At 49.2% G+C, this 16,675-nt stretch overlaps 1 protein-coding gene across 1 annotated transcript in view; it reads right to left on the bottom strand.

The window, feature by feature from the left end:
- Positions 1-16,675, bottom strand: part of CENPE (centromere protein E) — a 1,817,274-nt gene that overhangs the window by 1,687,524 nt on the left and 113,075 nt on the right. Inside the window, exon 5 of the mRNA XM_086962044.1 lies at positions 9,207-9,326. Within this exon, the coding sequence (XP_086818170.1) occupies positions 9,207-9,326 (120 nt within the window). The remainder of the gene's footprint in view (positions 1-9,206; positions 9,327-16,675) is intronic.

Genomic DNA, 16,675 nt, shown 5'->3' with positions numbered 1-16,675 from the left:
ATTTGAAACTAGGGCCCTGAAAGTGATGTCCTTAACCCTAGGTAACAGTTCGCAGAACGGGGAGGATGGGTGGGGCGGTAAGGAATCTAATACCAACTAATGTTTCTTACAGATATATCGTTACCGAAGGTAAGTAACTTGTTCATCTGAAAGAAACAGGTTAGTATTAGATTCCTTACCTTAGAATAGATACCCCAGCAATACCAACCCCGGTGGTGGGTCTGCGAACCAATACAATCCTACACCAGAAAGTCCTGGAGGACCGAACGGCCAAAGAAGCCATCCCTCCGGACTTGACCGTCCAGGCAGTAGTGCCTCGCAAAAGTGTGCAGCGAGGCCCACGTAGCCGCCTGGCAAATGTCCTGCAAGGGAACTCCCCGGCCCAGGGCAGTAGTAGCCGCCGTGGCCCGAGTGGAATGGGCCCTCAGCCCAACAGGAGGCTCCTTCCGAGCCAAAGAGTAGCACGCTTTGATGCACAGAACTACCCACCGAGAGATGGTCCGTTTATGTACCGCCCATCCCTTCTTCGCACCCACGTAGCCAACAAACAGTTGGTCATCCACCCGGAACTGGCGTGTGCGATCCATATAAAATGAAAGCGCACGTTTTGGGTCCAGGCGATGGAGCCGTTCTTCATCCTTTGAAGGATGCGGAGGCAGGAAGAAGGAAGGGAGGGTGATGGACTGCCCGATGTGAAAAGCAGAGACAACTTTGGGCAGGAAAGAAGGTCTAGTTCTCAAAACCACCTTGTCTGGATGAATGGACATGAAAGGAGGTTTGACAGAAAGAGCCTGGAGCTCACTCACCCTCCTGGCAGAGGTGATGGCAACCAGGAAGGCCGTCTTTAAAGTCAGGAGACAGAGAGGATAGGAATGAAGGGGCTCAAAGGGAGCACACATCAAGAATATTAGAACCAGGTTCAAGTCCCACTGAGGCATCACAAACGGAACAGGAGGATACATGTGTGTGATGCCCTTCAAGAATCTCGTTACAATGGGGGACTTGAACAAAGAAGGTTGATCAGGCAGCCTCAGAAAGGCCGAAAGGGCAGAAAGGTAGCCCTTGATAGTGCCCAGAGCAGAGCCCTGCTGGGCCAGAGAAAGAAGGAAAAGAAGGACCTCAGAAAGCGTGGCAGAAAGAGGATCCACAGCCTTTGCTGTGCACCATGCCACAAACTTGTTCCACCGACAGGCGTATACCGATTTCGTGGAGGAACACCTGGCAGCCAGAATCACATCACAGACTTCAGGAGGCAAGTCAAATGGCCTCAACTGCCGCCGCTCAATCTCCACGCATGGAGGTGGAGGCTGGACAGGTTCGGGTGGAGGACCGTCTCCTGCTGCTGCGACAGAAGGTCCTCCTGAAGGGGCAGGCGGATCGGGGGACCGACTGACATGCTGAGTAGCTCGGGATACCAGTACCTTCGAGCTCAGTCCGGAGCCACAAGGATGACTTGGGCGGGGTCGCGCCTGATCTTCTTCAGCACTCTGGGCAGAAGTGGTATAGGCGGAAAGGCGTATAACAGACCGCAACTCCACTCGCGCCGAAAGGCGTCGCCGTGCGAGTGCCGTCTTGGAAACTCCAACGAGCAGAACTGATGACACTGCGCGTTCTCTTCTGTGGCGAATAGATCTAACCAAGGCTCTCCCCATTGCCGAAAGAGGCCTTGCGCCACGTCCGAGTTCAGACGCCATTCGTGATCCATCGAACACCGACGGCTGAGTTTGTCCGCCCTGGCGTTCAGAGAACCTGCCAGGTGTTGAACCGTCAGAGTCACGCTCTGACGTTCCAGCCATTGCCAGAGGCGCAGAGCCTCCTGGCAAAGGGTCCACGACCCCACCCCGCCCTGCTTGTTGCAGTACCACATGGCGGTGGTGTTGTCCGTGAACACCTGCACTACACTCCCGTTGACAAAGGGGAGGAATGCTTTCAGTGCCAAACGAATCGCCCTGAGCTCCAACAAGTTTATATGGAGCCGGGACTCCGCCAGGGACCAGATGCCTCTGATCTCTGCCTCTCCCTGGTGACCTCCCCAGCCCTGGAGGGACGCGTCCGTCACAACAACGTGCTCCGGTTGGGGAAGGGAGAGGGATCTGCCTCTGACCCAATCGCGGTCCGTAAGCCACCACTGCAGTTGACTTGCAGTGCCCTCCGAGATCAAGACATGGTCGGACAGATTGCCCTGATGCTGGGCCTACTGAAACTTCAGGTCCTACTGCAGAGCCCGCATCCGCCACCGGGCGTGATGCACCAGAAGGATGCAGGAGGCCATCAGCCCCAGCAGCCGCAGCGTCAACCTGACCAAAACCCGGGATAACGGCTGAAAGATAGGAATCAAAGCCTGTATGTCCTGGACTTGCCGTTCCGGAGGATAGACCCGAAACTGCGCCTAGTCGAGAACCGCTCCGATGAAAAGGAGATTTTGAGAGGGACACAGGTGTGATTTCGGCACATTGATGGAGAACCCCAGCTGGTGCAGGAGGTCTGCCGTCATCTGAAGGTGGTGGACGACTGTCTGGGGCGAGCCCGCCTTCAACAACCAGTCGTCTAGATAGGGAAAGACTGAGACCCCCAATCTGCGCAGATTAGCTGCGACCACCGCCATCACCTTGGTGAACACCCGTGGGGCGCTGGTAAGGCCGAAGGGGAGCACGAGAAACTGAAAATGCTCGAGGCCTACCGTGAACCGCAGGTAACGCCGGTGGGCCGGCATGACGGGGATGTGAAAATACGCATCCTGCAAGTCCAACGCTACCATCCAGTCTTGCGGGTCTAGAGCAGCCAAGACCTGAGCTAAAGTCAACATCTTGAACTTCTCCTTCCGGAGGAAGCCGTTGACGTTCCTTAGATCCAAGATAGGACGTAGGCCCCCCTTGTCCTTCTTGGGTACCAGAAAGTAGTGGGAATAGCAACCACGTCCTACTTCTGGCCCAGGAACGAGCTCGATGGCACCCTTGGCCAAGAGGGCCGTAACTTCCTCCCTCAGAAGTGCCAAGTGGTCCCCCGACACACAGTGGTTCTGCGGTGGCATGGCTGGAGGAGTTGTCTCGAAGGGGAGGGAGTAGCCCCTACGGACGAGCTGCAGCACCCACCTGTCCGATGTTATTGTGCGCCAGTGGGAGAGGTGATGGCGAACCCTGCCTCCCACCGGCGTCACATGGGCCTGAAAGCTCGGACTAGGAGGATTTCGTGGCAGATGCTGCGGGGGGAGGTGTGGCCTGACCTTGCCGCTGTCCCCGACCGCCACCACGGCAGTTTCCACGTCGCCACCGCGTTAAGTCTGTTGCGGCGCGTGGCTGGCAGCACGTGTGGGACCGCCCCTTCCTTGGCCACGAAAGGAGCGAAACGAACCCGTTTGCTGGCGCTGGGTCGAGAGACCTAAGGACTTGGCCGTGACCCTGGAGTCCTTGAAGCGCTCCAGCACGTGGTCCGCTTTGTCGCCAAACAGGCGACTGCCATCAAACGGCATGTCCATTAAGGCATTCTGGACATCAGTCGAGAATTTGGCGGATCTCAGCCAGGCGTGGCGACGAATCGCCACCGTCGTTGGCATGGCTCTGCCCAGCGAGCCGGTCGTATCAAGACCACACCTGATGGAGTATCTTGCTGCGTCTCGGCCTTCAATCATAGCCTTGCCGAGCTTAGCCCGTACCTCCGGCGGGCATTCAGGCAGCAGGTCCGCGACCGTATCCCACAGAGAGTGGGTGTAGCGGCCCAAGAGGCACGCGGTGTTGCAAGACCGCAGTCCCAAACTCAGGGACGAGAAGACCTTCTTGCCATACTGGTCGTACCTCTTTGATTCCCTGTCGGGCAGGGCCGACGGGAATGCGGTCTGGGAGGTTGAGGCCTGGATCACCAGACTCTCAGGGGTGGGGTGGGTGGACAGAAACTTGGGGTCATCCGAACACGGACGGTGGCGTCTGGCCACGTTCCTATCAACAGGCGAACCTGAAGCGGGCCTGGACCACGTGCCCAAAAGAACGTCAGTTAAGGCCTCGTTGAACGGCAGCAGTGGCTCCTGTGGGCATGACTGCGGTTTGAGTACCTCAGTGAGGATGTTAGTCCTCACGGCCGCGACGGGGAGCTCAAGGTGTAAGGCCTTGGCAGCCCTCATCAACACCACAGAATAAGCTGCCCCCTCCTCCGTAGCCACGGTAGGAGGCGAGACAAAGCCAGGGTTGGGGGGAGTCATCCAGACCACTGGCGTCACCCAAGTCACCCGTCCAGTCCATGTCGTACTGACACTCGCGTGTCAGAGGGTCCTCAGACCCCTCCCAACCCTCTCTGTATTCTACATCCTCACCATACTCGTAATAAACAATGTAGACCGGATCCTCGGGGTTCACAGGCCCCATCGGCGTCGAGCGACGCCGGTCCGACTCCGCGTCCGCATTCAGAGAGGGATTGGGGGCGGCGCCAGGGGTTGCCCCGATGGAATCGGCACCGGAGAGGCCGGTTGACCAGCCGGCGTCGACCCCGTGGGCCCCTGCAGCGCCGGGATCGGAGCCGTCGGCGGCGCCGGGGCCGGAGCACCCGACGGCGTCGAGGCAGTGTCACCCGAGCCGCTGGGGCCCCCGGACGGATTCACAGGGCCCGAAGGCGCCGCAGAACCCGCCGGAGGAGAAAGAGCCCTCATGGCCACGAGGAACGCTTTAATCTCCTCGGGCGACGCGCCCTGCCCAGGGACCGCAGGGTATGGAGCAGGCCGCGTCGGCGACTCACGCGGAGCCGCGGGGGTGGGGCCACCTGAACCCCCGGCCGCGTCGTGCGAGCGTCGGGGGGGAGTCGGGGGTACGATGACGACGCCCAGACTTCTTGTGCTTCCTACCTGAGGAACCAGATGAATGGTGACGACTCCCGGAGCGCCCGTGACGGCTCCGCAACCACTCCCTCGATCGCTCCCTTGACCTCCGGCCGGACTGGGACCGCTCTCGACGCGGGGCCGACACCCGGAGCTCGAGCAGCTTGCGGGACCGCTTCCGCCTAGCTTTATTCGTCAAGGCCCGGCAGTCGACGCAGGCGTCCACGTCGTGGTCGGGGCCCAGACACCGGAGACAGAGTCGGTGATGATCCGTGACCGACATCGTCCGGTCACAGTCGTCACAGTTCTTGAAACCGGGCATCCTACCGGCACCGTAGAAGATTCAAAGATCAAAAAAAGATCAAAAAACTTGGTCAAAAGACCGGAGTACTGCTCTTCGGATCTGCGCTAACTGGCCCAGAAAAAAGAAGAACTGACGTCAGCGCGCGGAGGCGGCGTCTATATACTCCAGCGACGTCATCACAGCGCACGACGCCAACGACGGACGCGGAGCCGCAGGGGACGCCTGCAGACGACGCCTACCGACGCGCAGGGGTACTGCTACGCAAAAGTTTCCGGATCCAGACGGACGCCTGGGGATATTCTATGGTAAGGAATCTAATACTAACGTGTTTCTTTCAGATAAAGATTTTTGGATGAGAACTCAAAAGTGCTATAGTTTTATTTATATGTATCAGTTTAAAATAAGATCAGGTCTTACTCTTCAGTTTTGGGAAATGCTCTCCCTCCCACTAGTGTGTAGGGTTACTCAGCAAATTATTAGAGCCCAAGATCTTTCCGGTGTAAGACACTCACCACTCACAATGGTTTACAAATCAAAAGGGGGATGGGAGCACACTGCTTCACATCACGCCACAGTTTGTTCCATAGGACTGTGGTAAATGAAGTATAATGTTTGCGATTACTCTAAAATTAGCTGTAGTTTTTCACCAGAGTTGGTGCAGATAGTGCTGTACATCCCCAGACACGTGTCTCTGGATTTTAGCCTTAATCCGCAGAGATCACATATGAATTGCATCACAGGTTGCTGGGAATGCTGCCACAGTCCTCTCCGGTCTCAGTACTGCTCACAGGTGCATCTCCAAAACCTTTTCAGCTTGTTGGCTCAAGAGAGGCTTTTTAAACAGATGGGGGGTGGGAGCACACTGCTTCCATCCCTCTTCTGCTCTCACTAACGGGAGGACTGTGGCAGCATTCTCAGCAACCCCTGATGTAATTTGTTCTTTTCCATCTCTACTGATGAAGGGTAAAATCCAGAAACACTGGTTTAGAGAGGTTCAAAGATATCTGCACCAGCTCTAGTGAAAAATTACAGTTCATATTCAAGTAAGCGCAAACATTGTACTGCATTTACCACAATGAAAATAGCGAACTGTGCTGTGATGTGAGGCAGTGTGCTTCGGTTTAAAAATGAACCCAGCTAGTCACAGGTTGCTCTACTGCAGTAGCTACCATTGGAAAATATGAATGAAGAAGACAATAAAGGGCCAGAGGATTGGGCCAGCGGGCAGTCGCTGCAGTTGATGGGCATAAAATGTATTTTACCATTCTCAGACCCAGTTTGCAGGAAGTGAGTTGGTTGGGGGGCGAAGGGGGTGGGGCTAGGGGAAGGTAAAGCCTAGGCTACTGGACCTCTACCAAGGGGGCGGAGGTTGTTTGTCTTTAAAGTCCCTGTGCCTGTCCCACTACGGCTCCACAAACTGAGCCAATCACAACCCCTTCAGCAGTTGTACTTCAATAAAAACATTTAAAACGGAAAACTACACAGGCAATATTAGCAGGTGCAATAAAACGTACAGGTACTTGGGCTATTGCCCACCCATTCACTTTACCCATATGACCCTCTTTTTGTGAGTCTAGGCAGATCTACCTAAGGTTAGTGTCTGTGCAGCATGAATGGAAGCTCAGGTTCACTATACACCAGGTCACTAATGAAAGTGTGTAGCTCAATATAGACCCGCCGATAGTCTCATGCCAGTGTAAGCATCTGTGTTCTCTCTATTGACGCCAGGGGATCCAGCAACACTCATTCCTGTTCTATTTCAGGGAAGAGACAAGTAGGAGAAGCCATCAGTCTGGGTATGCTGCAGCAGGGACTGGCAGTAGGTACCTCCACCTCAAGTCCTTCAGTGACCACTGGTACTGGGCACTGGAGACATAGAAGGTGAGCAGCTGGGTGGATAGTTCACAATGGCACATTGGAATCAATGGGGTGCCCTTCTGGGATGTGGCAGCTGCGACTGTCACAGGCACAGTTCTTGGTCACCCAGAAAAGTATGCACAGGCACAGTTCTTGATTACAGCGGTGAGGTGGGCCGTGGTCACTCTTCTTGCAATGGCACGGTCAACTGCTGGTCTTGGAACTAGGGTTCAGGAGTGTGCACCCATCTCCTAGGGTCACTCTTAACACATTTTTGTCTCCTGGCTGACCTTCTCAGCATCAAGATCTTGCTGCTTCTGGCACTCCATAGACAGTCACACCTCCTGCATGGTTGGTAAGTTGGCTGCTAAGGACGTCATGTCAAAACACTGCTTCTTCAAACAAGGTAAAACTTCAGGTGCTGTTCCCTCAGCCATGAGAAACTTGCTGTCAGACAGACACCAGCCCTAAATTGCATAGGAGTCAGAGTACTCTGTGGATCACTCGCTTCTATGGTCAAAAAGAACTTGGAATTGAAACAAGTGTGTCAGTGGGTCTCACTTTTATAAAGTCAAAGCAGACTGAAGATTTGGATCCACTCTCTGCACTTTCATAACTGGTTTAGGATGGTTCTCTTTTCAAGAGTCTTCTACAGGTTGTTCTCTAGACACATCCTTTGTGAAGTATGGCATGGAGCATCCACCACAGATGCTCGTACAGGTGCGAGCTTGTTACACCTGGCTGTCATGTGCTAGACCGAACAGTGTTCAGGTGAAAGAGTATCTCACCTAAGCAGTCTGTCACCTTGAACAACAGAGACTGCAATCCCACCCTTTACCCTTACCATGTACAAGAAAAGTAACAAGCAGCTCCTCTCAACAAAAGGCCTAATCAAATTTCAGAAGGAGCCTATCCTCTCTGCAGTGCCTGTGTCTCATCCCTCCAGCTTCAAGAAGCTCGGCAATACAGGTCTGCTGTATGGTAAAACAACCTCTATTCCATCTTGTGCACAAGGCTACGGCAAACCAAACAGGATCCCAAAGACCTCTATTTATCAGTTTCACTCAAACAATGTACATACGATGCAGACTACATACACAACCACGCACAACATACACTTGGGATGTTAGCACATTGGTCTGGGTAAGCAGGACCTTATATAAATGGACCAGTAGAGCTCCACTCCAGTGACTGAGATAAAGACGGCTGGCCGCAACAATGGATTCACAAACAAGGTATGCGGTCACCTACACTATATGCTAACCAACAACTGGGGCAAAGGTCCATGGTCAGTAAAACAAGGGCATGCTTGGTGCACCCCTCATCGGTTCCAGGACTTCACTGATATCAAGGAACAGGTTTAGGCCTCAATGCAGAAACTAGATTTGTGTGAGTCTAAGACCAACATTAAAAACCAGTACATACTTGCAGTCGTGTAGTCTGGGCAGGGAAGGACACCTGTACACAATTTAGGGGCCATTTCCATCCCACCAATCTTAAACAAATTCAACTAGATGGCCAGCTTTGAGCTTAGTACAGTGGACTAGGAAAAAGTAATTGTTTTAGAATTGTGCCGTGAATTATGTGACAGACCTGCTGGGGACATAAAGTGTGAAAGGAAAGCTTGAGAACGTCATTTTTCCTATCAACAAATTATATACATTCAGCACTCAAGAAAGCAAAACAAAGCACTTGTTTTGTAAATCTAAAGTGTGAAGAAAACAACTATTTTAGTAGGATCAGATCAAAGCAAGACACTTTAATTGATGAGGCACAAATGATAGATTTTCACAGAAACCAGATGTCCACACATCATTTGTGTGCAATCTAGTTTTATCTCAAACTGTAGGTCTGAGCAAATTTGGTGACCATTTCAATGGAAAATGTGTGGTCTGCAAATAGAAATGCACTACCATACAATGATTTAGTTACATTAAGAATTTGACAGTCATGTGCATTAAAGCTATGTGGGTCGCAAAGTTTGTCATACTATAAAATGGATCGTGGTTCTAAAAACGTTTGGTAAGCACTGTTCTAGAGGTCTGTGGACAACCTGTAAAAATAGACCAACCTAACCTACCATTAACACCTAGTCCCACAGCGTAAAGAAAAGCAAGATGAGCAGCTCTTGCAGCAGTAGGGTCACAAATATTTGAATGGGTTATGCAAAACAAATGTCTATTAAGATCAGTGTTGCCAAATGTATAAGCTGCCTAGGCTGCAGCATTTCAAATGATTACTTACATTCATATCTTCACGAATTTCTAATGGTTTCCTTTTTCTATCATCACAGAGCAGATCAGTTACAGTTTCATTGTAGATTTCCATGTAGGACATCCGCAACAGAAATTCCCTATTTGGGATCTGAAAGCAGAAAGTTAATAAATTACAACAGAGAATGACTACGGATTTGAGGAGGCAATCAATGTATGACTACATTTAAGAATCGGTATTAGCAATATATACCTATAACGACTCATCACCAATTGTCTACTTTCCAAAGCATAGGAAAACGTTTCTATTTGCAGTGGTAGAAGATTTTAAAACAAATACTTACCTTTAACATCAATTTTAAAGTTTGATTTTAGTTTTTAAAAAAAATTATAAACGTGCGTGCTGTGCTTCAACTGATCAGTTACATGCTGATTAACAGGTTTCATCAAAATCTTTACGGAAAACCTTGAGTAGACGTTAGGCTGGATAGGATTTTGGCATTCATAAAGCACACCATCTCGTTTCCAGTTTCTTGGCACTAACATTTTGTACTTATCTCAGAAATAGTTGTGAAATTAATTATTTTCTCTCTGCGGCTAGACAGGAAAAGATTTCTTGAGGTTGGGGAAAAAAAACAATGCAACTACTGCATCCTACACTACTCACTGCGCCATCTCAAAGCTTCTAGCCAGAGGATCGAGGCTCACTCCAAATGGTACCATAGGCCAGCTAAGAAATGATGCAGCAAGGCACAGTAAGCATATGCAACTCGCATAACCAGCATTTGCAATGCAATAGGTCTCACATTTATGAGAGTTTGAGCTTTTGGCATTGTAAATTACAATAGCTTAAACTCCCGCAAAAGCGAGAGCTATTGCATTGCAAATGCAATTTTTGGAAAGAGCCCCATGCCAAGCTTTCAAGTTAAGGTCGGCTGTGGCCCTTTCTTTAGACTCGGTCGTCTAAAGAAAGGGGCGTGGCCGACATTAAAGTGAAAGTCCTGTATGTGTTTATTTGCAAAAAAAAATATGCAATGCAATAGGTTGTCTCAAACTCTCGTCAATGCGAGACGTTTTTTATTGCAAAGAAGCGGCCACGATTGTCCCAGGCTGCTTTGAAAGTGAAAGCGCATGGCGCGCTGAAAGTTGCAGGAGAGCAGGTCTTGTCTGCAATACTAGAACCTCATTAGAGAAAATAGTGCTTAAACACTAAGTAAGACCTACTGTGTAATAACAGAAGTAACAAGCATTTACAATGCAATGGTTTTGCCTTTGTTAAAGTTAGAGCTATTGGCATTGCTCTTGACATTATTTTTATTTATGTGTTTTTTTTTTAAACATAAATAAATGGCATTGTCATTTACAATGCAACTAGTTTTATCTCTCGCAAATGACACACACAAACACCCACAGAGAGCCCCCCCACACCCACAGAGAGCCCACACACACACACACACACACAGAGCCCCCCCACACACACACACCCACACAGAGCCCTCCACACACACCCACCCACACAGAGCCCCCCCCACACACTGCGACCCCCCCACACACTGCAAGTCCTACACACTGCGACCCCCATTTCAATAGATGTGTGATGCTTACCTGGTACTAAATTGGTCCCTGCATGGCTGAAAGGTTGAAATGGTGTAGGAGGCAAGGGAACAAATGTGAGCATGGAGAGAAAGGAGTACAAGTTTGAGATTAATGACTGGGTGAAAATAAAATCAGGAAGGACACAGGGTGGTCTTTCCAAATTAGATGGTCTATTTCAGGTAGAAAATGTCAGTAGGTTCTTTGTGTTCTTGAGGTGGGATAGGTCCAACCGGCACCATAATCGGACGTGTATTGTTTATACCCATTCACAACAGGCAACTAGGCAGGATGGTCGTCTCAGAGCCCAATCAGCAGTGAAGCAACAAGGTCCCTAAACCTCCGTAAAAGCATGTGTAACACTGAGGGGCCCTCCTCACCACACACGGGGCTTGATAGAACTTAATTAGTTCCATACTGACAATTATTGCCAGACCAAAAATGTGTTTAAAACAGTAACATACACACTTGATATCTAGGAGAGCTCACCGTGTAGCACTGCAGACCCCAATTTTACCCCCATTTTTGCCTGCACACCCTAAAAACGACCACATACAACATGTATACACTATACGCGTTTAATAGCAGTTGACTAGGAAGTTCAGAAAGCTTTTTACAAGCGAGTAGTCCGCCTGCTCACGTTTTTTCTGGGTTTTCCGCTGCTCGAGTTCGCATTTTTAACATGAAAAGCAAAAGGAAAAACACAAACAGACTTGATGGGCTACTAAACATATCTAATATTATACAACCGGATATTTGCGTGCCTAAAGTTCAAAAATGGGTTTTGGCAACTTCCAACTGAGCATTGAAGGGACTGACTGAGAAATGTGCGTCTTCGAGGCAGGGTGACAGTGTAAAATAGCATTTACAATGCAATGGTCTCAGCAATATTAAAGGTAGAGCTATTGGCATTGGTCATGACATTTTTTTTGGGGTGTTTTTTAAAAAAAATCATAAATAAATGGCCTTTTCATTTACATTGCCAATAGCTTAAATCGCTCGCAAATGCATGACCTATTGCATTTTACACCCACACAGAGCCACGCACGCAAAGCCAACTCTGCACTCTGCACACGCAATTTTGGGTGGGAGACAGGTAAAACAAAGGCATTTTGGCTTAACAAATGGGAGTCTCCCACCCAAATCGGGTATGGTGGTATGTATGCTATTACCAAGGCTGTCTAACCTAGATTCCACCTCATATCTCTTTCATGAACCACCATACATGTCCTGCCCATTTATTTCACTCATGCATGGGTTTTTTTAATCCCTGCTTTCTCCCTTTGTCAGCGTTTTACCGTCATTTTCTTTATCAGTCTTTACCCCGTTTCTCTCTCTTATTTTGGATGGAAGGCTGGTGTTAAAACAATAATAAGTGCGGGTTTTCAAATAAGAGCGCTGGTGGACCCCTGCAACCAGCTCAGCTGCTCAAAGTAAGCACGGTATAATCTTCACATTAGAGAGGAGCAGGAGCCCGGCAACTCCGTTAAGTCTGGCTGGGCCCTGCCTATGACCTTCGGATCCAGAGCGAGCTTGCTTTCAAGTGATAGCGTCATCATTGACGACGCTATAGTCAGGAGGACTCCGACTGTCAACAGGTAGAAGAGCAGGGCCTTAAGTATGTAATAAATACCAGGTACAACTTTCATTGTAGCACCAATATAACCCGATCCTGTTGACCTGATGGTGACAAGAGTCTGACTGAGAGGGAAGACAATGCAGGCAGACACGTGCAGCGTGAATAAACGCACCATCTTAACCAAACCACGCGCCATTACGCTGTGAGTAGAACTGATTTATTTATACCACATACCAATTGCTGTACGTAAAAAGCACGTGACTTGAGTGTAGGCCATCTCGTCAACCTGGTTCTAAATCACGTGTTGTCATGAAATGTTTAGGAAAGTGGTACTGTCCTGCTACGGCCAATTCAGCCAATTAATTGCCAGTTTTGTGGCGCAGCACAGATTGCCCCAGACAGTTCCTCTCCGATACGCGTGTGGTGTGACTCATTCTCAGCCCGGCGCGGTTCAAGTACAAAGTTTACATGAGGTCAGCAGCACCGATGATGCAACTTGGCCACGTACGCGATGCAGGCTCAATGAAAATGACAGCCATGCCAAAACCGCGGTGTTTATTTTAAGGAATCAAAGTAAGATTTTGGTACGGAGCGGTTTTCATTTGGAATTTTGGTGCATTCCAGGCCGCTCTCATATCCCCTTTCCAGCAGCACCGATGATGCAACTTAGGAGAGGCGAAGAGGAGACCACGGGTGCCGTCAATGCTGGCCCAGATTCGAGGGCGTTCCCGAGAAGAGGCTTTCGGCTGACGTAGCCAAAAGACAAAAATTCTCGGGAACGCCCCCGAATCTGGTCCGAGATTGACGGACGGAGCCCTCTCCCAATGGCTAGCCTCCATTTATGGAGCTAGCCAATGGGAGGAGGGGGCGTATACCCGACCCACACACACAACTCAAAAGGTTTTTTGGCGCATGCGCATTACGTGCGCATCGCCAGTCAAAACCTAAAAAGGCCAGCCCAGTCCTCGTGGTAGTTTACAATTTAATACAAGGCGTTACTAAGGAAGGACCAACAAGCCAATTAAAGGATCAGAAGTGAGCATTTACGAAGGACAATTACACAAGCCAATGAAAAATATGGGTGGAGAGTGGGCACATGCGCTGCCCCGGCTTGACCGAATGACACTGTAGTACTGTGGATTTTTCAACGGAAATGTGAATATATAGAAAGTGCCTGCCACAAACTGATCAAACGTGTTTCAAACTACTGCACACTGTGGGGGTGAGGGGCAACGCCGCACCTTGTAATGTGCAGCTGTTAATCGCTACCCATCGGCTATTGACTGATGCGGTTAGAAGTGACCAGTTTACTGACATGGTGCAAAATCACCCGGCGAAAGACAAGCTGAGCGCGGATGCCTTAACTTGTGAAATGCCACAAGAAAGACGGTTTTATAACAATCAGGGCCGGCTCTAGGGCGGTGCGATCTATGAGACTGCACCGGGTGTTCACTTGGGGTGGGGGCGTCATTTCTGGAAATGTATATTATCATTTTAAAAGCACCTGCTGCCATGTTCCTGGTCTTTCAGACATCAATTAAAATGTCGAGATAACTCCGGTGGTTAATGGTCTGGAAGGAGAGCAGAGGTTTGTCTAGTGGAAATTTTGACTCATCCTAAGGTAGTGCAGAGGGTTAAAATGCCTGCTGCTAAGAATGTGTCCCATGCAGATAACAACGTGCTTATAATGTAAATCGGTCAGTGGGTTACTGATTCTGTAAGAGCTCCTATTGTAACTTGTCGTTTCTAAGTCAAAAAACGAATAAAGAACATTGGGCTATAAACTGTCATCAATCAGCTGTGTGTAAACTGCAAGGCATATGTTAGAGCTATATGTTTTTTTGCCCAGTCTTTCATCATCATAATCTTGTGAAAAGAGTTCATTTGGGTAGAAAACCATTCTTATTACGGAAGAGAACCCCTAACAATGATGTTTCGTTTTAAATTCTGGAGTTGTGCTTTAAAGAATAAAAACTCAAACTATATTGCCTACTAATATCGATGACATTTCACTCCTACACCTTGTAGTCCGGTCTGAGTACCATTTCCTATACACGGATTTACACACATATGCTTGTCTCTATGCAATGGGTGTGTGGTGTAAAGAGCTCTGACACCTCACACTGGTATGAGTGGCACTATAAAACTAAATTAATCGGAGAGATAGTGGTTATGGAGACTTGGGGGCACTGTTAAAGGGTGCTAGTGGGGGAATCCGTGCCAGAGGTGGGCATTGGGGGTGGCGCCAACAAACATTGTAGCACAGGGCGCCACCAGCGCTAAAGCTGGCCCTGATAACAAATCTGAAACGTACGCCAGGGTGGTCCGTTCATAGAAGCAGCAACTTCAAGGTGCCTTACAGTGTGAAAAAATTGTAAATATAAAACTAAAGGCCAGTTTTGGACCATCACAGGAAAGCAGCAAACAAATGAGGCTAGCCTTTTATTGTAAAGAATGTGTTAACACCGCTTTGTGTTCTGCTCAGTGCAGCAATGAAGATGTTCTAGAGCAATCTGATGTATTCTAGGGCACTTATCAACATGGCGCGCGTGCAGTTATGAAGTTAAATCAATTATTATTAATGACACATTTACAGTAAGATCCCCTGCTCAATGGGTGTAGTTTTCTTCCTTAATAAACCTATTATTTTAGCTGTCCGATCTTTCTCGAATTGTGCTAAAAGATCAAATGTATGTATGTCGCAGAATACTCCGCATAATTTGCTTTACGTCATGCAAAATAGCGCATAATTCAACTTATAACTTAGTTAGCTCTACCATATATTTTTCTACTAATTGCCACATAATTTCATCGAGTGCTCTCATTGCCAACCATCTCTGCTTCAAAATCAGGAATGAGGAGAAAGTAACTACATTAACTTTACACCCAGACTATAAACAATAACACCTCGTACAGCCGAAAATAATTTCTCCCCTGGGCATAAAGAGGTGCTGGCTATGCCCCGCTCCTTGGTGGGTTGAAAGGTGGATGTGGCCTGGAGAATGGACCGGTTTCTTGCAGATCACACTTGTGTTCGCTTGTTGTGTTACCTTGCACCTCTCGGTTGCACAACAAGCCAATGAAACGCTCGGGTGTGTTGAAAGGATTGTGGTTATTGTAGGACGGGAGAAGGACCCCAGGGAGGCCTGGCGCACCCATGTGAAGTGGAGCCCCCCTTTCACCCACTACTGTGCAATCTGCGGCCAGATCTGAATCATGTGTACACCTACATATGGACCTCATTACACAGTCCAGCTCCAAGGAGTCCCTGCCTTTCCTGGGGTGGAGGAGGAGGGGTCACCTACAAGGACAGGCCTAACTGCTGCTATAAGTGCCCTAGTTGTTGGCACGGTACCCAGGTCTCAGAGGCTGAAACACCAGTTATATTTCCATCCATCTGTTTTCTCCTATTACCCCTACCCCCCACCCCCCCCCCCCCCCCCATGTAATTATTTTCCAATATTGTGCATCTCGAGGTACTACAGCTTCATGCACGTACCATCCTGGTGCTGACGTACCTCTGGGCCTAAACGGGTCCTACATTCTGATTGCCCAGTGCCAGGAGGGGGCACACTGACGTGTCAAGGGCTCTATTGCAAGGGATGAAATGGCCGTCTGCTGTTTGAGCTGTGAAGTACAGCCAGGGCTTTAAATGAGATACAAAAAAAGGAGGGCAGGGCCCCTAAAAGAGGCGAGGGCTGCATTATTAGTCTGTGGCTCACATAGGTAAACTAAAATCTATATACAGTGCCAACCTACCCACGTATTTGCAGAAAATCACGTGGCATTGCTCTGTGCACTCTACAAAGGAGGCCAAGTATTGGATGGCCAGGTGTTCTGAACTTTTTTTAACCCATTGAGAGGCAATGAAAGAAACTCGCCCTGCCTCACCCCTACAATAACCTAGATGGATTAAATTCAAAGCGTTCAACATACATGAGTAACCTGTTGCCTGTAACAAAATACCTTAACAGAACACCCTCGAGATAAGAGATGCTCTTATGGAAACAGCATGGATTACCATACATGGTTTACACTAGCTGTTCAGAAATCGATCAGCGTTTTTCCTGTAAACTAGAGGCCATGGATACAGTCCCCCAAAGGGACCCGTTGCACTGCCTGTTTTTAAATTCTATCTACAGCATCTGAAACCTGGTGGAACCCGGCCCACTGAAAGGCGCGAGTAGAGTAATCATCCTGATTCAGCGGGCCCCTTGGGCTTCTGTGACCCGGGGCAACTGCACCAGCTGCCCTAATGGAAGCAACCAGGTAGCTGCTGTAGGAAGGTACATCCTGACTATGGTTGCCCCCAACTTTTTGCCCTGTGT

Source organism: Lissotriton vulgaris, chromosome 3_1 (genome assembly GCF_964263255.1).
Source record: "Lissotriton vulgaris chromosome 3_1, aLisVul1.2, whole genome shotgun sequence".
Taxonomy (NCBI): domain Eukaryota; kingdom Metazoa; phylum Chordata; class Amphibia; order Caudata; family Salamandridae; genus Lissotriton; species Lissotriton vulgaris.
Note: the sequence above shows the minus strand (reverse complement) of the source record. Positions and strands in the feature narration are given on the sequence as shown.